The 23970-nt window shown below is 49.9% G+C and overlaps 1 protein-coding gene across 1 annotated transcript in view; it reads right to left on the bottom strand.

The window, feature by feature from the left end:
• Positions 1-3744: 3744 nt before the first annotated feature.
• The window catches only part of PLPPR5 (phospholipid phosphatase related 5), an 89175-nt gene continuing 68949 nt past the window's right edge, over positions 3745-23970 (bottom strand). Inside the window, exon 6 of the mRNA XM_066246542.1 lies at positions 3745-4520. Coding sequence (XP_066102639.1) covers positions 4488-4520 — 33 coding nt within the window. The 3' untranslated portion in view covers positions 3745-4487. The remainder of the gene's footprint in view (positions 4521-23970) is intronic.

The following is a 23970-nucleotide window of genomic DNA, read 5'->3' as shown; positions in this document are numbered from 1 at the left end:
GCTGCGTGTCCACTCATCCTGAGTTCTGACCTGGGGGTCCTTGTGGTTGACGGACACAGATTTGAAGATGGCAGTCAACTTAGAACGGGGACCCTACCGTCCATCCAGGGCTCACAAATCTCAGGGTGGGGCAGCAAGTTTATCATTATTATTATTTTATTATACCTCGACCGCGTCTGAGGCTCCCTCAGCCTGAGAACCAGCTGTAAGCGACAGTGAAAGGGGGCAGGGAAGGAGAGTTTAAATGCTAACACTTTCCCTGTTGGAGAAGAGAGTCATTCACTTACTATAGGGAAGAAATTTTCTTAATTGATATCTTAAGAAGCATCGTAACACAAAATCCACGAGAAAACCTGGGCCTGGTGACGTGTGGGAAGATCCGTGGTTGCGGAGTGGACTCAGGACCCTCCAGCGTGTGCCCGGGGCACCGTTTCCGAGGCAGGAACAAGGTCACTTACAGCTGTTCCCTGGCCCCCGGGGCACCGTTTCCGAGGCAGGAGGAAGGTCACTTACAGCTGTGCCCTGGCCCCCGGGGCACCGTTTCCGAGGCAGGAGGAAGGTCACTTACAGCTGTGCCCTGGCCCCCGGGGCACTGTTTCCAAGGCAGGAGGAAGGTCACTTACAGCTGTGCCCTGGCCCCTGGGGCACCGTTTCCGAGGCAGGAACAAGGTCACTTACAGCTGTGCCCTAGCCCCCGGGGCACCGTTTCCGAGGCAGGAACAAGGTCACTTACAGCTGTGCCCTGGCCCCCGGGGCACCGTTTCCGAGGCAGGAGCGAGGTCACTTCCAGCTGTGCGCTAGCCCCTGGGGCACCGTTTCCGAGGCAGGAGGAAGGTCACTTACAGCTGTGCGCTAGCCCCTGGCCTGCACGGGAGGCAGAGGATGTAGCTGGCCATCCGCCTGCTCAGCATTCCAGGGGCTTCGCAGGGGGTTGTGACTGGTCGATAAGGAGATGGCCCGCGGGATGCATGGGTCACTTCCTGCCCGAACAGCTGGTCTCCTCTGACCACTGTGCTCCCTTCCCCAGCATCCTCTGGTCACTCCAACAGTCTTTCATCACATTAACCAAGCAATCTTTATCCCTCTATCCCCCAAGACCGGATTAATATGCCCTCACACTTAATTTTTCAAATGGAATTTTTAACATTTTATTGGCAAAATACAATGCACAGCAGAGAATGTTCCCTCCCCACTGCTCTGTCACAGAGGAATGGGGGCGGCGGTAACCGGGGTGACCGTAACCCGGGGCGACAGTAAGGGTGGGGGGGTATTCAGCTGGGAGAGATCCTGAGAAGAGAGAGAGAGGCCCCGTTGGAAGTGGGAGAGACGAAGGCCATCAGAGAAGGTGCTTTGAACGTAACCTCTCTCTTAACATAAAAGAGCCTTTCAAATCATCTCAAGGAGCAGATGAAATGTGCAGAATTTCTGCCGTGCAGAGAGAGGCTGACATTTTCAGGCTGACCCTGGCTGACATGGACCTGGGCCCCTAGTTAAGTAAAATAAAAAGATGTCTTTCATCAGAAAGATCACGTGTCTGCCTGTGTTGACTAGACTCCCTGTGTACATATAGATATACAAATTAGTACGTTCTTCCGTTTGTTTTTATCTTTTTTTCCCCATTATTCTTGGAATACAGAAGAAGAGTTCTTCTTGGCAGGCTTTTTGCCTTCTGCATGCAGACCTTCTTGTGCTTCTGAAATCCCTTGACGGGAGGGTCAGTCATTGCACAATCTTGGGCCCATGACAAATATTTAACTCTGAGAGAGGACCTTCCTGTGACGTGGTGCTGCACCTGGGTTTTCAGAGGACTTCAGAACCCCTGCGTCGAGAGGGCAGGCTTTTGCGAGGTGCGAAGGTACAACGTCCGTACGGACATGCAGCCGAAGCTTCCAGCAGGAAAGCCCCCTGCTGGGTTCCTCGGGAAGCTGACACTAGAACCACCAGACCTCGTCCAGCCCCGGAAGTCTGACTGGGCACGCTGCCTCCTCACACATCATGTCGTCGCCCCTGCCCAGAGCGTCCCCGGAGGCGAATTCCCCGTTACTGTCGTTGCGAGAGTCTTTACAGAGGGTTGAGGCATTCCGAGCTTCCTGTGGTCGAAATTTCCACCGGAATTGAATTTTCTCCAGAAGTCTGACACTGGCCGTGATACAAAATTTCCCGTGTTGGCCCCACTGAACGTGTTTTGAGCTCCCACGGTGATGGAAAAGAAGATGTAACATTGATTTTGGAAGTAATGGAAAAGCCTTTGGTAGTATTTATGTTTGATTTCTGTTGAATGGATGGGGGAAAAGAAATAAACATTTATTTTCCTCAGCTCTGTCAAAATCCGAAAGTATCATTTCGGTCAATTAACAATGGCTCTTAAAAGGCGGAGCTACTTAGGGTAGCTTTGTCAAGATTGCCAAATCATCGTTTAGAAGTACACTCAGTGATTTTCTCGTAGTCCAGTTCACCTTCCTTATGATTTTCACCGTTGGTTCCATGTGCTGAGTGAAGAGTGTGTCCCTCGAGCCACTTCTGAAGGGTGGGGGTCAGGGCAGGGGGGTGAGGGTGAAGAGGGAGATGTCTGATTTCGCTGTTGACTTCACCAAAGACCTCGCATCTTACTCTTGATGTGATTTCTCAATAGGAAAATAACTGAGTTACTAGATTGCTGAGTATATGAAAATTTTCTTTTTATTTTTTATGACAGAGAGAGAGGGACAGACAGACAGGAAGGGAGAGATGAGAAGCATCAATTCTTCATTGCAGCTCCTTAGTTGTTCATTGATTGCTTTCTCATATCTGCCTTGACTGGGGTGGTGGTGGTGGTGGTGGTGGTGGTGGGGCTACAGCAGAGCAAGTGATCCCTTGTTTAAATCAGAGACCTTGAGTTCAAGCCAGCTACCTTGGGCTTCAAGCCAGTGACCATGGGGTCACGTCTGTGATCCCATGCTCAAGCCAGCAACCCCGTGCTCAAGCCTGGTGATGACCTCGGAGTTCCAAACCTGGGTCCTCTGCATCCTAGTTCGATGCTCTATCTATTGTACCACTGCGTGGTCAGGCTGAAATGTTCATTCTTAAAGATCTAAAATACCGTATAGCTTCTGTAACTCTATTTTGGCATTTCTTCATTAAAAAAATATTTATATATATATATATATATATATATATATATATATATATGTAGTTTCCCAGGTCACCACTGACTACGGAAAGGCCTCAGTGTGTCCTGACTGATACTGCAGCTGTGACCTATGGAAAAAGTTACTAGTCCAGGATCAGAAAGCCTGAATTTAAGTTGTAACTGCCTCTTACCTGCCCCGTGGAATTGGGCACATCCACTACCGGCCTTTGTTTCCCTGTTCTCATCTCTCATACGGAAGCCATACTCTTCACGTTCACCTGGGGCTACTGTGGGGGTTAACTGGCTGGAATAAATGAAAATGGACTTTGCAGACGATAGAGAATCACACGTATGTATGCTAAGGCGAACATGTCCACCGCGTTTTTCTTGCGTTTGTATGATTGAAACTAGGATGTAGGGGAGCGGTTCTCTCCCACTTAAACTATGTGGAAACGTGGCTGGTGAAAAAGCTGAGGACTGGAGCCTCTGTCCACCTCTGAGACTCTGTCACGGGTGGAACATGGCTCGGGAAGTAGGTACCGTCGCTGGAGGCAGTCACCGGATGGCCTTCCAAGACGCGCCCGCATTCAGAAACGATACGGCAACAGCGAGACCACAATCGTCAGACACAGCTGTCCAAATAAATAATCTTTAATTATGATACATTACTCGTTACAGTAAAAATTGGCATATTTTTTCCCCCTTCGAAAGCAGAAGCACCAGTCTTGGAAGTCGAGAGGATGAATGGTGGTTGTCAGGGGAGACGGCAGAAGAGTATGTGCAAACATCATTTTAGGATAGAACACACTTCCTAAAAAAGAAAGTCACTCCACACACGGAAGTCCGTTAGGATGGCGAGAACGTCATGCTGAATAATAAAGGGAAACACCACCCCCATGACTTTCAACACGTCCAACCTCAAATCAAATATGGTGTCCTGCCGGAGAGATGTGATGAAAACCCGAACCGGCCCCAAATGGAGGGGTTTCTTGTACAAACGTGACGCGTGGGGGAGGTTTCTTTCCGCAGGAGTGTCGGCGATTCCGTCAGACGCCGCTGAAGTGGGTGTTTGATCTGATGAATGAATTGGTCTCATCCGGTCATCCCGTTGTTTAATTGGACACCTGCTCCGAAGCGAGGCTTTGCCGAAGGTCACTGGGGACACGGAGGAGAGAGACGGGGCCCTGCCTTGGAGGAGGAGCTCACAGTCTAGTGGGGGGGGAGGGCGACAGATACATCGACACGGATTCTAAAATGATAAAAAACTAGTATAGATGGCTGTAGAAACTTCTTTCGGAATCAGACAGACTTTGGGTGTTATGAGTGGGCGGCGAACAGGGACGAGGCCCAGTGCAGGGAACCCCCGGTGGCTTCCGTATCATGTGACCTCTGCGAAGGCGGTGATGTGGTTCTGCAAAGAGAGAGGAAGGACAAGGTCAGGGTCCGGCCGGGGTTGGGGGGGTCACCGGCCTCGCCAGGTACTTAACACTTCTACCAACAGCCCTCAGCCTCACAGAACCGTGCAGCCCGGACCGGCTTCACTGGCAAACACAGCACTGGGCAGCTAGTCCTACGTCACAGGACGTCCACGGGGCTGCTCATCACACGTGTCCTGTGATGCCCTTACAGGAACCGAACAGGCGCAGCCACGGTGCCTGCTGCCTTCGGCCCGAGCGCTGACACTGGGAAGGAGGAGAACGGCAAAGCCAGACGTGCCGAACACGCCGCGCGGCGCTCATGGGGCGTTAAGGCCACACGCTGTAGCTTTGGCGTCCCTGTGCCCCGGGAGACGGGTGGCCCAGACGTGGTGGCGATGTGCTCCCATCAGTGGTCTTTGCCGGTTGACAAAGACCTACCTAAAGAAACCCTTCCTTTCTGACGCAGGAAGCCAGACCCCGACGGCCCTCTGTGTTGTTTACCTCAACCGCAGAATTCTCCACAAAGTCTTTTATTTCCCTTTTTTTATTTATTTTTTCTTTCAAGCCACAGAACTGAGGACAGAGAAACCCTGTGGAATGGGTCATATCTCGACGGCGTCAGACATGCCGCAGGCCCCTCCGCAGCAGCGGAAATACCGCAGCAGATAGCTGATGTGACGTGATGGATGAACCATGTCACACAAGGGGCGATGTCAAGATCTAACCGAAGCGACAGCCCCACCGCATCACCGCGGCATGGCAGGAGGGCCCCGCCATCGTCCTGCCCGTCTGGGTGCTTGTCTTGGGAGCGTTTCTACGGACCGTACGTCCAGCGCCGTCCAACGCGGAATTCTAGGCAGTGTAGACACACCATGCCACTTCTCCGGGTGGGTGTGAGCGCTTCCCAAGTAAAGTGCAAAATGTTTAACTGCCTAAAACATTTAAAAAAAAATGTGTGTGAAAAAATTAAAATTCATTTCCGCTGCATGTCGGGACATTAAATCACAATGAGGAAACAACTGCTGAAGGCATTACTTTCTAGGTTTGACCCAGCTATACCCTGAGAAAAACAGTATCGGTGAAAATCGGTCGTGAGCGGGGAGCGTGCTTTTTTCCCCTCAGCTTCCTGCCAGACCCTTAGAAACTCCTAACTCCCCGTTTGAAAACGCCCGGTGGAAACGCTGGGGAATTCAGCGGCTCCTCTGAGGTTTCTCCCGCTCTCCTTACAGACGTGCGGGAGGGAGTCTGGAGCAGAAAAGACTCGTCGGAGCTGCATAACGCACTGCGGTTGAGTAAAGGCCCCGAGAGCAGCGGAAACGGTACATCACGGTTTTATTTCTCCTGGCCGCGTGAGGACCTCCCGTCGGTGAGCTGAGAAAATAAATTCGATGCCCCGGGTCTCAGCGCAGAACTGACCAGGACCTCGCGGGCGGTGACCGCTGGAGAGATGTGAAGATATGAATTGGAGATCAATCGGTCTGTAGCAGCTGGGGAGGGGGGAGGGTGAAGAAGTGTCGATAGAAAGAAGGGAAGGGAGATTTAAAGAAGAAAAAAAATGGAGGGTGTTCGGAAGGCACAGGTATCAGCGGTCCTTGAGCGAGATAATGAAGTGTCCACAAGGCTCCTTAATTGTGCTGAAGACGATCCTGTGTGGAAGGGACCGCCGTCACCTGGGAAGGAGGGACAGAGATAGTCACAGACCGTATGGAGCAGGGACAGTATCGGGAACCCATCACTGGTAGTCCGTGCGCCGCAGGGCAGAGGGGAAAGCAACAGATAAGGACGTCACAGAGGATGTGCAGTGTGACCGTATGAATGATCATCTACACCTGTTCGTATTGAGGGGAGAAATGGACGCCAGCAATACACAGGGACAACAGGCGTAAACTCAGGCCGTCCCAAATAGGGACATCAGGTCGCCTTAGAAAGAAGGCATTGAGCGCATAGGGTAACCTCGTGCGCTGTTGAGGCCGGTGAAACGCTGATCAGTCATGGCGTTTGGAATCCCGTTTCGCCGACCAGGAAGGCTTCCTCTCCCTGCCCATCACCATTTCCCTGATGCTGAGTCATTACCAAGTTAAACCGGGGGGGGGGGGCAGTTTGCTTCCAGAGTGACCGCGTCTTTAGGTCCCAGGGCCCTGGGAAGACGCCTGCGTCTTTGCCATCGGCCCTGTTTCCATTTCCTGTCACACTTAAGTCAGAGCCTCTGAGGTGACTCTTCCGATGTGACTGGATGAGAAGCGTCCGGCTCGCGGCTTCTCAATTAAAGGTGGTCCTTGGCAGAGAGAAAAAACCGCTGAAATTACAGTGTGTCAAGGTGGCTGTGCGCAGAGAAGAGGAAATGAGGGGGAGCGTGAGTGACGTGTCCACGTGCGCGGAGGGATACACGACACATCCCAGCGCCCTCCGTCCATTAGCTTCCCTGCGAAGAGCCAGTGAGGCCACGCCACAGGACGGAAGAGACGGATTGTTTATCTCAGTCAGCTTTAAAAAAATAAAATGAGATTAATTCCCTTCCAGCCTGGATGGAGGAGGGCCTTCCCTGAAGGGATCATCGGGAGGAGGGACAAGCTAATTCCTTACTGTCCCTCGCCAATTACATCAGCCAGGTTTGCGGTACATCCTCTGGAATAACTGGGAGGCGTCGCTCCTGTGCAGGAGATCAACGCGATTGCTCATTTTCCCCATCAGCATTTTTCTCCGTATGATATAAAATTAAAACCCAGAATGCACGTCCTGTTTTCAGATCACCTGTGTTGAGGAATGGACTCCCCCCCCCCCAACCAGCAAACTGGGAGACAAGGGGTTTCTCCCCTTTTCATCCTGTCGAATTCTACTGCGTTTAACAGCAAATCCGATAACTGGGTCACAGTGCCAACACGCAGCAGGCAAACCCAAAACTCATGCATCAAAGCACACCTCGGAGTCCCCGACACACTGGTCACACAGATCAGTTATCAGTACCATCACCGGGGCCTTCGGCAGTGCCTGGCTCGGAGGACTGCAGGTGGCAGACGAGCCCAGAGCGGAAGGCCAGACCCGTGAGAAAGCGTTCACTCAAGTCCACGCAGGTCAGGAGCACACTGTACTGAAGCCAGTCCTTGAAGGCAGAGTTCCCAAGCAAAACAAGCAACTCTGTTCTGAGAAGTACTTTCCAATTCTTAAATTTCATAAATTCCCTAGTCAACAGCATGCCAACTGTTGAAGTCCTAAAATCTGTTTTCCAGAAATTATATTCTGTAATTTTTTTTAGAAGTGATTTAAGACAAAGCTGTCATTGGATGATGGCGTGAACATCGGGCAGTGACCTGTTCCCAGGCAAGATGTGCCCCAAGCAATGTCCCTTTGAAAAAAATAGGAGGAGGAATGCAGAAAAGGGAACTTCTCAGAGGACAATAAGAAAAGCCCTGTTATCTAAAGGGCTTTTGGGATGAGGAAGGCTACATTCCCATTCACAAGTGAGAACTCATTAAAATGAAAGAAAAAGAAAGAAAGAAAGAAAGAAAGAAAGAAAGAAAGAAAGAAAGAAGAGAGAGGAAGGAGAGAGGAAGGAGAGAGAAAGAGAAGGAAAGAGAAGGGAGGGAGGGAGGGAGGGAAGGAGGGAGGAAGGAAGGAGGAAAAGGGAGGGAGGGAGGAAGGAAAGAAAGGAAGAGAGGGAGGGAGGGAGTGAGGGGAGAGAGACAAAAAGAAAAGGAAGAAAGGAAGGAAAGAAGGAGAGAAAAAGAAAGGGAAGGGAGGAAGGAAAGGAGAGAAAAAGAAAGGGAAGGAAGGAAGGAAAGAGAAAGAAAGAAAAAGAAAGAAAGAAAGAAAAGAAAAAAAAGAAAGATATTTGAAAGGTAAGTAATCTAGCACCCGGACCCCTTTGGGGACTAGTGGAACGCTGCCGAGAAGGACACAGTTTTCGGTATTTGGCTCCGCTCTGCAAACCCACTCCAACACCAGTGTGCGGCAGCACACATATGTTTATTGCCTTAATCGGAGGTGTCCACAGGGGCTTATTCCCATCATCCAGCCGAAGAGCCTGGCAAGACAGTCTTTGAAGGAGCCTCCCTGAGCATGCTCTTCTTGGCCACTGTCCACCGGCTGGGCTCGGGACACCTGCAAGATGTATTTTATGATATGTTATCTCTGCGTCCCTTTCAATACTGACTCAGCGGGTGGGACCAAGGATGCGTCTGTTTCAAGTTCTACGTTGTGACAGTCTTAGAGCAACTGCTCAGGTTAGACCGTGCTCCAGCTTCCTTTCTTTCTGAACGATTACAAGCAGCGTGTGTGTTGTAACAGGAGGCTGTCAGCAATCAGCTTAGGGTTTCAGCCTAAACACATAATGGGATCTGTAGGTCACTTTGTCTTTAATTCACAGTGGGGTCCTCAGCGCACTGGTAAGGACACCCTGGGGTCCAGGGGACCTTGAGGTCAGGTGTTTGAATGTGGGCCCACCGCACAACAATAGAAACTTTCACGAGCAAGTGAGCCTTTCAAAGACCCAGCTCTCTCACCTGTGAAATGGAAATAGGACTATTTACCTGGGTTTCTATTAAAACCAAATGAAATTAGGTAGGCACCAAGGTCCTTGTGTACTCTGACATATCCATATAGTTGTCTATAAAAGCCACAGACACAAAAAGTAAAATAAATAAATAAAAGAAACCATAAGTATTTTTTTTTAAAAAAATAATTGATTGGAATTTTACAATTCTGTCAGCACTAAGGACAGGGATGGGAGCCACAGTCCTATAATTAAATTCACTGATGACAGCAGGAGGTATGACACCCTCTGAGCTTGAAGGTGATCGGTCAGCATTCTTTTTAGGAAAGACTACTTTGGGTACCACTGCTTTCTCCCCAGGGCGTCTGTTTCAGTTCAGACTCTTATTGTCCCTCAGGGTTTTGTTTGCGTTAAGGACTTTGAATGACATTGCTTGGAGAAAGGGGCTAAAAACTACTTTCGGGGACAACAATTTCTCCCTAAAGCAGGGGTCGGGAACCTATGGCTCGCAAGCCAGATGTGGCTCTTTTGATGGCTGCATCTGGCTCGCAGACAAATCTTTAATAAAAGAAATAATAACGTTAAAAATATAAAACATTCTCATGTCTTACAATCCATTCATTTCCTACCGCTCATGTTCATGATTGCAGAGGGCTGGAGCCAATCACAGCTGTCCTCCGGGACAACACCAGATTTTTATTGGATAATGTGTAACGCACACGGGTCATTGTATGGCTCTCATGGAATTACATTTTAAAATATGTGGCGTTCATGGCTCTCTCAGCCAAAAAGGTTCCCGACCCCTGCCCTAGAGAAAGGTGAACTCTTGGGGCGGCTCTCTCTAATGACCTAGTTACACGGAAGGCCGCTGGCCTGGCTGGTCAGCGAGCATCTGCAGTGACCCTAGGGAGCGGCTGCAAGTCCCGACCAGCTGGAGGACCTGACGTCTTTCCACCCCTCCACCCAGTGAGTCTTTAGGGGCCCTGGCTCCGCATCTTGGCTGCACGCTGGGATCACCAGGGGTGGGGGGGGTGGCCATCAGGAAAGGCTGATGCGGTTCCTCGGACTGGGATCTAAGTGGGCTGAAGCGTGATCCAGTCCGCGGGACCTGCAGAGGCTCTCTGGACGGCTCCAATGTGCGGCCGAGACAAAAACCCGCAGTTCCAGTGGGTCCACAGGCCCTGTGCGGTCCAGGCCAAGTGCCGGCTCGGTACCCAAGTCACCAGAGGGGCCTGGGGCAAGGCGACCCTCGGGCCCACGCCCAAGCCCACTGGATCAGAACTGCTGGGTGCGCATCCCAGAACCTTCCCCTTTTCACAAGCGAGGGAGTCCTTCCCCTTACACAGCCTGCGAACCACTGCCTGACCGTGTGAGGAGTGATTGGTCGGCGGTGGGAGCGCTGTCTGGTCTGCAAGGCAAAGCGATTCTTTCACATTCTGTCATTTTCCTGGTAAAAAGGGCATTGCCAAAAATAAAAAATAAAAATAAAAGCAGTAATCCAGCATGTGTCGCCACAGACTAGAATCTTTGTGTTCAGAAACTTCTGGGAAGTGCCCACCGTGTTCCGGGCTAAGAGCTTCCCGGGGCGGAGGGTTTGGAGAGACCTTTCGCTCGAATGGAATGCCTCCCAATGCATCAACACGCGAATCTATCGATACAAACATGCCTGCGGTACTTGGTGGACATGGGGGATCTGTCCCAGGAGGTCTTGGAGAGCACGTGACCAGTGGCTGACCCTTGAGCTGGACCCCGGTCAAGTGGAGGCTTCTCACCCCCTCCCTTGTCCTTGGAATGTGTGTCCTGCCCACTGTCCTCACCCTAGGCCATCATTTCCGGGGCCCGGCCTGGGGATGGCGTCCATGGCTGACCCTAGTGAAGGTCTCTGTATAAACTTCCCGGAGGGAACTTGTGAAAATCTACTCATCTTTGTAGCTGCCCACCCAGGTCCAGCCTGGTCAGGAAGCTCCCTTGCTTTCTAAGACAGCCACCTATCGCTCCGGAGAGGTCTGCCTTCTTCTACGCTGCGGCTCACCTGTCCCTCTCCTCTGGTGCGTCCCGGTCCTGCTGAAGTCTGTTTCTGTTATACCCGTCTGGACCCCACCGGAACATTCCTCAAGGACATCCTCAAGTCCTGCCCGCATGCTCTTACCTCACCTGCCAGACAGAAATCTCTGTGCAAGCCGGTTCCTCCATCTGGACATTCCTTCCTCGCCTCCTCACGCGGCTAACAGTCCTTCCAATCTCCCTGGTGCACGTGTGACCAGCATTGCCAAGTTTAGACAGAACCTCTTTGGTGTTCCTGTAGCACAGCCTTCGTCCCCTTGCTCTGTCCTGTCCTGGCTTATAAAACTGTCCACCTCCTCACTAGACTGTAAGCTCAGGAGTCCTGGCAAATGTTCCCTAGTGCATCTTCATTTCTACTTGTTACGTGGTTCATGTGTTATAAATCCAATGACAAGTAAAATGTTACTGTACATGACACATGACAAGAAAGCAACTCATTCATAAATTGTACCCACTCCTTGTTTTATGCTATTAGTAGTTTAATCTCTCCGTATTCTTCGCTTCATAAGACACCCCTGACCATAAGACATACCTAGGGTTTTAAGGAGGAAAATAAGGAAAAAAAAATATTCTGAACCAAATGATGTGTTAAAATATCTAATAAAACACCATATTTTTTGCTCCATAAGACGCACGGGCATTTTCCCCTCCACTGTTGAGGGGAAAATGTGCATCTTATGGAGCGAAAAATACAGTAAGTGGCTTCTTATTTATTTCATTTCTCTTTGACTTTTTTCTAAATACTTTAGATTTGCTACAAAAGCAACTCAGAGAATGTGGCTCATGGGTGAAGTGCATGGTGAGTTCTTGCTTAACCAGGAGCTCTACTCTACACCTCTTATTTAAACACTTTACTATTTTAGAAACAGTAAAAATTTGGATGGGCCAACACAAGATTCCTTTCAGAACCATTCAACACCATAAGGGCCATTAGATACTTGGGGAAACTTTTGTAAAGGTAAACATACATTTACCATACAGCCCAGCAATTCCATTCCTAAGTATTTATCCAAGAAACAGAAAATGTATATTCACATAAAAACCCGGACACAAATTTTATATTTGCTTTATTTGTAATTGTGAAGGACTAGAAATAACCCAATTGTTCTTCAATTTGTGAGTGAAGAATAAAAAAAAAATGTGGCATATCCATATATCAGAATACTAGCCAGCAATAAAATAATAAAAAAAAAAAACAACAACTACTGATTCAGGCCCTAGCCAGTTGGCTCAGTGGTAGAGCGTTGGTCCAGCGTGTGGATGTTCTGGGTTCAATTCCCGGCCAGGACACACAGGAGAAGCACCCATGTGCTTCTCCACCCTTCCCCCTCTCCCTTCTCTCTGTCTCTCCCCCTCCCGCAGCCAAGGCTCCATTGGAGCAAAGTTGGCATGGGTGCTGAGGACGGCTCCATGGTCTCTGCCTCAGGTGCTAGAATGGCTCCAGCAGTAAGGGAACAAGGCCCCAGATGGGCAGAGCATCACCCCCTGGTGGGCATGCTGGGTGGATCCTGGTCAGGCACAAGCAGGAGTCTGATGGACTGCCTCCCTCCTTCTCACTTCAGAAAAATACACACACACACACACACACACACACACAAAGGTAAAAAAAACTGATTCAGGTAATACCATGAATAAATCTCAAAATGCATTCTGTTAAGTGAAAGGTCAGACTCAAAAGGTTACGTACTGTTGGAGTCTATTTAGATGACATCACACTTAACAAGTCTTTTTTATATGAAAGGCAAAACTGCAGGAACAGAAATCAGACTAGCGGGAGCCAGAGGCTGGAGGTTGAACGGGGGGCTGAACCCCAAGGGGAGGAGGGAACTTTACAGGGTTGCAGAACTGTTCTGTCACTTCCTGTGGGGAGGCTTGCATGAGGGTATGCACTTGTCAAAGCTCGTAAAACTGTATGCTGAAAAGGGGGAATCTTACAGAATATAAGTTACACTTTGATAAACCCCATGTAAAAAAGAAATCTGGCCCTGGTTGGCTGGCTCAGTGGTAGAGCACCAGCCCAGTGTGTGGCCATCTCGGGTTCGATTCCAGGTCAGGGCACACAGGAGAAGCAACCACATGCTTCTTCATCCCTCCCTCACCTCCTTCCCCTTTTCTCTCTTTCCCACCTCCCACAGCCATGGCTCAATTGATTGGTTCGAGTGAGTTGGCCCCCAATGCTGAGGATGGTTCCAAGGCCTCCCCTCAGGCCCTAAAATAGCTCAGTTGCCAAGCAACGGAGTAATGGTGCCAGATGAGCAGAGCATCGCCCCCTAGGGGACTTGCTGGGTGGATCCCGGTTAGGGTGCATGCAGGAGTCTGTCTCTCTGCCTCCGTGTCTCTCATTTAATTTTAAAAAAAAAAAGAGAGAAAAAGAATTAGGACCATTAGCCATGATATGAACTAAGCTAAAAGTCCAGTGATATCTAGAATCTTGTTTGTCATTTGAATTACTGCTTCAACACTGACTTGTTTCAATTCACAAAAGAAAAGTACAAAATAAATCTACGGAAAGGCATTCAGAAAACTCAAATTAAAAAGGAGTCCTTCATTTATTTTTTCCAAGATTGGTGAAGATTATTGAGAATCATATGTTCCCCATAAGGATATAAAACTAAATCCAAAGCCTCAAGTATTTACTATCTTTTTTCTTTTCAGCCTGTCCAGTTCAATTATTTTTCATTTATATTTTTCATTCAGTTATTTATCATTCCAATTATCAGTTCAAATTTCAAAGATATACTTTGGAGACGTTTACCCTAGTATTGTTTTTAATTGTGGAAAATTGGAGTGAACACCATCTCTTTTCCTAACCAAGGTGATGGTGAATTTACATAAACTGGAGCTTTTCCCATGGAATGTCTAATATTGGACAACACACTGATTGTGAGTTTGATCTCTGGACTGATAAATATGGACCATGCTTAGGAAACGAAAGGTTCGGTTCTGCGCTCTGCGGTCAGAACGCAGACCAGCGGAGTGACCCCAGGCAAGTCCCTGAGCCTGACCGTATTCCGTATTGCCTTCTCTGGAAAGCAGAACTCAGACCACACGCTCAGATAATTCCTACATGGTCCTTTACGTGTGAAGTTCTCTGCGTAGTTCTGGGCACATGTTAAGCTCCCACGGGAGATTAGCTTTTACTGCTCTGCATGACGTGGTGATTATATGTATTATCTGCGACCACGCCTGTGACACACTCTGACGTGAGCAAGAACAGGCTCCGGAAAGAACTCGGGAGACCCTGGACATACGGGACCTGACTTAAACCCTCATGGGGCCAGGATGGTTTCCAGGGACTGAGTGGGATGGGAGGAGACAGAAACACGGACCCCTTTCTGTTTCACTTACCCGGCTTTTCACATTTTAAATGCTAGACATGAATTACTTGTTATAGTTTAACGGAAACAACACACAAGAAAAACAACAACAATGTAGTTGTTTCATAAGATGGTGGGTAGGTCGTTACTTTCCTTGTTGTGGTCAGAGGCTCTGGATTGATTGCGAAGGGCTCCCAGGGTACGATCCCAAGTGCGGAACCGGGTCTGAGTGCAGAGGGGGAGGGGTGGTGAGAGGTCTCCATGTGGAACTGTGTGTGCATTGGAAATGATTTTTTAATCCATTATTGTTTTATTGTCTCCTTAACTAATGACTGCAGGCATCATAGAACTTCAAGATGCAGTCATCAGCTCTCTATTTATTTGCTCAAATGAGATGAGAAAGCTTGTTTATAGTCAGAGGTAATTTACTGAGAAAAAAGGATGCCTTCCTAAAAGGGCTTGTTGGATCACAGAGAAAAATCTGGCTTTTGTGTTTTGGGTGGTATATCATAATTTATAGGTGGCATGGAGAAATAAATACTGAATATACGGGGAGTGCAGACAGGGAGAGTGACACACAGCCAACAAAGCGACACATGCTCCAGTTTCTAACCGAAAAGGTTGATTTGTAAGCTTCCGTTTTCAGCTGACTCTCTTTTAAATGAAATTAAATTAAGACAAATGAGAACAGAGTACAGCATGTGAACACTGATTTACTTCAAATACGTATCGTAAGTGCTCCAGGCTGAGATCGAGGGAAAATGCCTAGAACAGGACTATATTTAGCCCCACTGACTCTGATACCTGATCACTGATAGAGTTGTTCTGACAAGGTCCTATGTAACAGCTGTGCCACAGTTCAGCAGCTCGGGAAGACAAAACTGTGCATGACAGAAAAGCAAACGATCCTCAGCGCGCCATACTTATTCATGTCCACGTTCTGAACCCTCAGAGGAGCTAATCGCAGAGAGCGCCGTGATGTGCCACTGTGTCTGTCTCAGCAAGAACCCACGGGATTGTCTCGCGGTTGCTACGACGCCCATGTATGCGACATTGCACGCTATAATGCCTTCTGCCATACACGCTGTGTATGACACAGACAAGCGGCATACACTGTTAAGCCCGTGGACTACTTCTATAGGGGTATCCTAGTCTGAAATACAGTAGAATGAAAATCCTATTATTAAGGGAATCATTCGTCTTGCAGGAGGGAACGACCTTGAGCAAGTGGCACCTACTGTGTGCCTGTGCTGAGAAGTTTATTTGTGATCTGTTCACCCAAACAAACCACCCTCTAAAGGGGCCATAATTGTATCAGTTTTTCAGGGGAGGAGAAGAGGAGGAATTTGCAGAATCCTACCAGGTCATATGTAGCCAAACTGGCTTCAAACCTAGGACTGTGGGCAGCTGCAAAAGCCTAGCGCTCCGCCCACCATCCAACTCTCCTTCCCACCCCAACCCTTCCCCCTCTCCCTCCTCCACCCTCCCCCTCTTCCTCCCCCTCCCCCTCCCCACCTAACCTTCAGCTCAGATTTCTCCTTGACCCCTGTGACTTTATAATCTGCAAAATAGCGGTTGCATTTGCTTCTCTGGGCCGTGGTGAGTTCCCTTCGAATTTTCCTATCCGAATAATTTTCCTTCACGGTTGTCATGGGAATTAAGCAGGGCCATCTCCATCTGTAACTGTCCATCCTCACTGACATTTCCAGGTTCGGGGGGCCGTTATCACGGCTCATCCCCTCCACTCAGGTGAGGTGCTCTTCCTCAGAGGGCTCTCACGCATGCGCAGAGCTTCCTGGGCAGCCGGGCGCCCCGCCCCGCCCGGAAGTGCACAACTGCCTCTGCGGACTGTTCCTGGCGTCACCCCCCTTTCTCGTCACTGGCCAGAGGGACTTCCCTTTGCCTCCGCTAATCAGACCGACTACATAAACCTCAGGGAAAAAAAATAATGCCTAGATTTTGACGGAAAGAAATTACTTTATCAAAAAGCATTTTTTATACCACTAATTTAGCTCTCAGAGTTAATCCCAAAGTAGCCATACCTGGTGGCAGGGGCCCATTCTACCTGCCTAATAAAACTAGGTAGCTATTAATTCCTCTTAGATCGACTGGAAATGTTCCATTTTCTATCAAATGCCGCCCATGCCTGTATTTATTTTTAAATATATAGTTCTGTTCCCTGAGGAGATAGCGGCCCTCAGGTCCTTCCCTGTGGCATTAAAGTCAATACTGCGCATGCCCACATTATTGGCGTGCGCTCACCTATGCAGACCTGATTGTCAGCCTCCAGTGAGGATGGACAGGGGCAAGGGGGACAGAACAAGAGTGCCCAGTGCTCTGCTGCTGCCGGAAACGGAGCCTGACCCAAGGAGGGTCCCGGGGAGGCAGGGCACGTGCTCCTTGTCTGCTAGTTACGGGCAAGACAATGCACTCTCTGAAGGGAAGACAGGAAAATGCAGCAGGCGGAAGTCAGCCTGTGTGGCGATGGGGCGTCTTCCTAGGGACACCCTGGCTAGCCGCCGGTCCGTTTCCATGGAAACGGACTGAAATGGTTGAGATAACCCCTGCTGTAGACTGAATGCTCATGTACCCCGCCCCCAAAATTCACATGTTGAAACCTAATGCCCAATGTGATGGCGTCAGGAGGTGGGGTCTAAAGGTGAGGCTATCAGGTCATGAGGATGGATGGAGCCCTCCTGAATGGGATTAGCGCCCTTATAGAGCAGACCCCAGGGAGCTCCCTCTGCTCTGCCCTGTGACGACACAGCCACAAGGTGGCCCTGTGTGGACCAGGAAACGGGCCCTCCTCAGACCCTGAAGGCGCCAGCACCCTGACCTTGGACTTGGACCAGGAAACGGGCCCTCCTCAGACCCTGAAGGTGGTCAGCACCCTGACCTTGGACTTGGACCAGGAAACGGGCCCTCCTCAGACCCTGAAGGCGCCAGCACCCTGACCTTGGACTTGGACCAGGAAACGGGCCCTCCCCAGACACTGAAGGTGGTCAGCACCCTGACCTTGGACTTGGACCAGGAAACGGGCCCTCCCCAGACATTGAAGGTGGTCAGCACCCTGACCTTGGACTTGGACCAGGAAACGGGCCCTCCCCAGACACTGAAGGCGCCAGCACCCTGACCTTGGACTTGGACCAGGAAACGGGCCCTCCCCAGACACTGAAGGTGGTCAGCACCCTGACCTTGGACTTGGACCAGGAAACGGGCCCTCCCCAGACATTGAAGGTGGTCAGCACCCTGACCTTGGACTTGGACCAGGAAACGGGCCCTCCTCAGACCCTGAAGGCGCCAGCACCCTGACCTTGGACTTGGACCAGGAAACGGGCCCTCCCCAGACACTGAAGGTGGTCAGCACCCTGACCTTGGACTTGGACCAGGAAACGGGCCCTCCCCAGACACTGAAGGTGGTCAGCACCCTGACCTTGGACTTGGACCAGGAAACGGGCCCTCCCCAGACCCTGAAGGCGCCAGCACCCTGACCTTGGACTTGGACCAGGAAACGGGCCCTCCCCAGACACTGAAGGCGCCAGCACCCTGACCTTGGACTTGGCAGCCTCCAGACCTGCGAGAAACCCCTGGGCCGTTGTGTAGAAGCTGCCTGGCCTCCGGTCTGTTATTACGGCCGCCGGGTGGACTGAGACAGCTTCCCCTGATCAGAAGCAGCGCCTGACTGCGTTCAGACCTGGACAAACGATGGCCGGCCTGTCAAGACGGCAGGACACAGCTGTCCTGAGATGGGGTCCGCGCCGACCTCGCCCGTTTTCTGGGGTTTGGCCTCGTGTTTGCTGCGCGCTCCCACTCTTCACTCAGTCCCCGTTCGGAAGAGGCCGTTTCTTCCCTGTGTTCAGTGGCTCCGCACAGCGGCCGACAGGGTAAGCACCACCTCCACCGCCACAGAGAGGCCTTTCGTGAACACGTGAGCAGTGACAGCATCTCCTCCATAACGTCGTTCCCCTTCGCATCTGGCCTCGAGGGTCTTGCCCATTCAGAAACTTGGCGCTTTTTTTCTCAATTAGGATATTTTATATATGACAGGACATCATACCCTTTGAAAACCGCGTTGTTTGTATTTCGCACATTGTCATTGGCCGCTTATAAATCGTTCTAAATGACTTATGGTGACTTCTATTTTTAGAAAGCCTTGCACCTGTGTTTTTGTAGTTAGCTGTGCCCGGAATGAGCTGGTGATACTGAGCCCTCCCTGTATAAAGTCTGGAAATTATCATGCGGTTACACTTTTGTGGGAATCAGCAGAAGCGGATTAAGGTCAGTTGAGGCCCAAGTGCAGAAGAAAATACTGGGCCCCTTAAAAAAGGAGACAGGCCCTGGCCGGTTGGCTCAGTGGTAGAGCGTCGGCCTGGCGTGCAGGGGACCCGGGTTCAATTCCCGGCCAGGGCACATAGGAGAAGCACCCATCTGCTTCTCCATCCCCCCCCCTCCTTCCTCTCTGTCTCTCTCTTCCCTTTCCGCAGCCAAGGCTCCATTGGAGCAAAGATGGCCCAGGCACTAGGGATGGCTCCTTGGCCTCTGCCCCAGGCGCTAGAGTGGCTCTGGTCACGGCAGAGCGACCCCCCAGAGGGGCAGAGCATCGCCCCCTGGTGGGCAGAGCGTCGCCCCTGGTGGGCGTGCCGGGTGGATCCCGGTCGGGCGCATGCGGGAGTCTTCATGACTGTCTCTCCCCGTTTCCAGCTTCAGAAAAATACAAAAAAAAAAGAAAAAAAGAAAAGAGGAGGGCCCTGGCTGGTTGGCTCAGTGGTAAAGCGTTGGCCCAGCGTGTGGAAGTCCCAGGTTCAACTCCCGGCCAGGGCACACAGGAGAAGCGCTCATCTGCTTCTCCACCCTTCCCCCTCTCCTTCCTCTCTATCTCTCTCTTCCCCTCCCACAGCCAAGGCTCCATTGGAGCAAAGTTGGCCCGGGCACTGAGGATGGCTCTGTGGCCTTTGCCTCAGGCGCTAGAATGGCTCTGGTTGCAGCAGAGCATCGCCCCCTGGTGGGCAGAGCATCGCCCCCTGGTGGGCATGCCGGGTGGATCCCAGTTGGGTGCATGGGGGAGTCTGTCTGATTGCCTCCCTGCTTCTAATTCTAACTTCAGAAAAATACAAATAAAAAAGAGAGAGAGGAAAAATAAAAGTACAAGTTAACCATATTTTTAAATAAATAAAAAATATGATGTATTATTAATATTAAAATTGCACATATGAAACCAAACTTGGTGTCATTAGAAAAAAATGTAAAGTGGGGGTTTTGCAGGGTCCTTCAGAAGTCGGGGCCCCGGGCATGCCCCGTGCACTCACCATTAAATCTCTGAGTATCAGCTGCGATTTGTCTCATTTTGTCATTGCTCTATGATTTTCTTTTGTTACAAATCTTTTTAAATGAATGGTACAATTTCGCTCTGTTCCATGTTTGCCACAGTCAGCTCTAATTAATTCTATAGTTCAGTGGTTTCCGTTCTATGTGCCAATTCCTTCATCTCGTGACTTGTCCGGATTCGAGAGCTCTAGATTACCAGCTCAGTGAGCTGGTAAACGTCTTCTGACGCCTTTCCAAAGTGGTATAATTCCTGATTTCTCTTATCTATCTGGTGTTTTATGATTATTGTCGTAATACTTAGCGACCTTGTAGGTGGAAACAGAATTCCTACGTCACACACACGTGAAAGCCTCGAAGATATTATTATTCCATTCTGTTCTGGCATTGACCTCTGTGGAGGGGGTCGCTGGAGGCCAGCCACCCTCAGCCTCGGGCCACGGGTTCGTTTTTGCGAGGTGCGCCCCGTTCCTACCTCAGAAGCCCAGCAGCTCCCGACAGCGAAGACGTGTCTCCCTCGCCCTGCCTGTGGGCGGCCAGGTTCTGTGCGCCTGCTGCAGCCCGCAGGGTGGGGGCTGGTCTGCCCCCCCCCCCCGTGTCCTCCCCCGCGGGGGCTCACGCTGAGGGGCCGGCTGCTGCCTGCCTGGAGCTCGGCCCTCCCTCGGAAGAAGGCCCAGGAGCATTAAGGTTGGCAGAAAGTCACAGTGGCTCTACAACTGTCTGATTGATGGGGCACAGACCGGATGTGCTCGCATGTTCCACCGAGCAAGTCCAAAGTGACTGGAGGGACGCTCAGCGCAAGGACGGAGGAGGTGGCTAGTGACTGGGCACCATGACACCATCTGCCACAATGCTGGCAGGAGTCTTTCTTCTGTAGTGAAACTCAAGAGACTTCACTGAGGAGTCTTTCTTCTGTAGTGAAACTCAGAAACTTCACAGACACATACCTAAGTTCTGGAATATATTTTAATTTTACCTTGCATGCCGTTAACCCTTGCAGCTTAAAGTCTCAGGTATTTATTCAGATGAAGAGTTTCCTTAGAGTATATTTCGGAATATTTCTATAGCTCCACCTGTCATCATCTTTAGGATCTTCAAAGATTCAGATGTTGATTTCTGATATGTGGCCCTGGCCGGTTGGCTCAGTGGTAGAGCATCCACCTGGCATGTGGATGTCCCAGGTTTGATTCCCAGGCAGGGTACACAGGGAAAGCGACCATCTGCTTCTCCACCCCTCCCTCTCCCTCTTCTCTTTCTCTCTCTTTCTTCCCCTCCTGAAGCCATGGCTCGATTGGTTCAAGCAAGTTGGCCCTGGGCACTGAAGGTGGCTCCATGGAGTCTCTTCCTCAGGCACTAAAAATAGCTGGGTTGCTGAGCAACATTCCTAGATGAACAGAGCACCCCCAATAGGGGGCTTGCCAGGTGGATCCTGGTCAGGGCTCATGCAGGAGTCTGTCTCTCTGTTTCCCCTCCTCTCACATAAAAAAAAGAAAAGATTTCTGATATGTTCTCCATGTCTATTCTCTTTTCTCAGGTCAGTTTGATTTTCTGGCTCTTTTACAACACATGCTAAAGCCTGTCCTTCATAGAACTGCTCTGACTTTCTCCAGCATGGGTTCTGTCCTTTATGGTTTCCGGTGTCAGTTTCAATCCTGCCATGACATCACTGATTTCTTCCAGCAGTTTTCCCATGAGCCATCATGCCAGCTGTCTGTCTTGTCTCATCTCATGTGCCATCATGCCAGCTATCTGTCTTGTCTCTCATCTCATGTGCCATCATGCCAGCTATCTGTCTTGTCTCTCATCTCACACATGTTCTTTAACTTCCTCAAGCAGTGGAAAGAAAGAACTGCTATCCTCCACAAACTTAAATGAATCTCTTGCCATTGATCCCTTTTCTTCAGAAACATGTTCTATCTCTTACCGAACTTTCATGACTACCATTCTAGGAATCATCCTGTGAATGAGAAAACTGAGTCACGGAGCACGTAAGTCAGCTGCCCAAAGTCAGGACTGTCCAAAAGCCCCAGCAATTTTCCTCGCCCATCCAGGAGCAGAATGACCGCACTATAATGTACTGGGTCCCATGACGGAGTTCATAATTTGCTACCGATATGTGAGACCCTTAGCAAGATGAACCACAAACAGCTGCAATGCAGTTTCCAGAAACTTAAATATTTAGTGGACAATAAGATATGATGGGCTGGTTTCCACAGATGACTCTTCTCAGAACCAAACGCAGTAAAATGTTCAGAATTGGCTTTCAGAGAAGTCACGAGTCTTCCACGTAAATGACGGCAATCAAGTCTGTGACCAACTCCCCATAGTTAAGGGGTAAATTGCTGGTGTACACAGAAAGAGCTCCTGCCTGCTGGAATCTCTCTGTACTTCACAGTTTACCCAACGCGCATGTTGAACATACGTGGTTACGTAAGTACATAACTCCTCACAGAAACCCGCCGGCTTCTCCCACAGGAAGCCGACACCCAGAAGGTGATCCTCGGGCGCGTGAATGCGGAAGGGACCAGCCATGCATGCCCACACACCACGCTGCAGCCCTGAGCTCCCTTCCCCTCCTCAGAAGACCAGCTGCAGGCATCTCCAGCCATCAGTTATGAAGATCAAACTACAGGAAGATTCTCACATTCACTTGTTTCCCACCGTGAACTGTGATGAGAAGCAATCTATCTGCTGCAAATACTCCTTATTGCCACAGGGAGAGAAAGCCACTGTGGGCTTCCCTTAGGGGAGGACCTTCCCCCTTCCTGACTGGTGAGCACAGACACGTGTCCGCTTCCCCGCAGAGCTCCACCGAGAAGCCTGGGCCGTGTGCCCAGCACGACTCGGGAGGGGCCCGTGGTCTGCGTGAGTGCGGGCAGCGGGCCACGTGCTGTGCAGACAGCGCTCTGCCTGGACACAGGCAGGACAAGGGCGGAGGTCAAAGTCGGACTCAGCAGGGGTGCCAGGGCGCTCAGTAGGAGAGCCGAGAGTCCAGTCGGACTCAATCCTCGTTTCCCAGCCACCAGACTGGAAAAGCACACGGTTTTCTCATAAACACAGAAACTGACGGTAAGAAGTTAACAAACACCAATCTCTTGCAATCTATAGATTCTAATGGAATATTTTTGCTCCCACCATCTTCTGTTTTAAAACTCACTGTAAACAAAGATGAACTAACAAATTCAACAACAGGAGTTGTTCAATCACTTAATATATAAAATGGTCGAATTGCATATAAATATTTGGCAATGCTAGGAGGCTACTAAAGAACCCTTATGCCAGAAAAATATGTTAAAGAGAGGAAGACTGTGATTACTGTTCAAGTTACTGTATTTCCCCATGTATAAGACGCACATTTTTTGAAAAATTTGGGGTCTAAAAACTGGATGCGTCTTATACAGTGGTTATGGCATTTCGAATGCCATAGATAGAATTAAGGACAAGGCAATATATGAAGACAGTGATTCGTCATCAGACACAGATGAGGACAAGCTAATGGAGGGGAGTTTTGACAGTGATGAGGAGTTGTATGAATTTTATGATGAATACAACTTGAGTTCAATAACTTTATGTAATACTTTTTTTTTTCAAAATTGGGGCCCCAAAATTAAGGTGCGTCTTATACATGGGAGCATCTTATACATGGAGGAATACGGTAATTTCAGAGATACATAACATGAAGACTCTCACTGCTAACCCCGGTCATTTCCTTCCAATTACTGTTTACGATCTCTTCCTAAGTTCTACTGCTTTCCGTCGTCTTTTTAAAGTTCAGCAAGATCTGGCTTTATACATAGCATTCATTCTTAAACAATATGTTTATCACATCAGCACGTATCTTGAGATATTGAGCTGGCATTTTCTTCGCTGTTGAGCAACGCTGTAGACTTCTGCAAACTGCTGAACCACTTGGAGGTTTGGATTTCCTGACTGCGCAGTGGGAAACGTGCTGTGACAGGGTGTCAGCTAAGCCCCGGTAGGAAGGAGAAGAAAGCACCCGTGGCTCAGAGAGGAGGGTTTATTTCTTTCTCAGAACCATGTCATGTGTGCGCTGCTCCCTGAGCTCATCTAAGAGCCCCAGCTGTCCGGTGCACTGGCCGCCTCGACACATTACAGATCCCTCCGGTTATTATCTTCTCTGCATGGTGAGAAGGGGCAGAGAACACCCAGGATGAGAACCTACAAGGAGATGAGCCCCCCTGCTTACAGTGACTAGTCTACACATGGGTGCCCGGTCCCATCTGACTGCAG

This window comes from Saccopteryx bilineata, chromosome 11 (genome assembly GCF_036850765.1).
Source record: "Saccopteryx bilineata isolate mSacBil1 chromosome 11, mSacBil1_pri_phased_curated, whole genome shotgun sequence".
Classification (NCBI taxonomy): domain Eukaryota; kingdom Metazoa; phylum Chordata; class Mammalia; order Chiroptera; family Emballonuridae; genus Saccopteryx; species Saccopteryx bilineata.
Note: the sequence above shows the minus strand (reverse complement) of the source record. Positions and strands in the feature narration are given on the sequence as shown.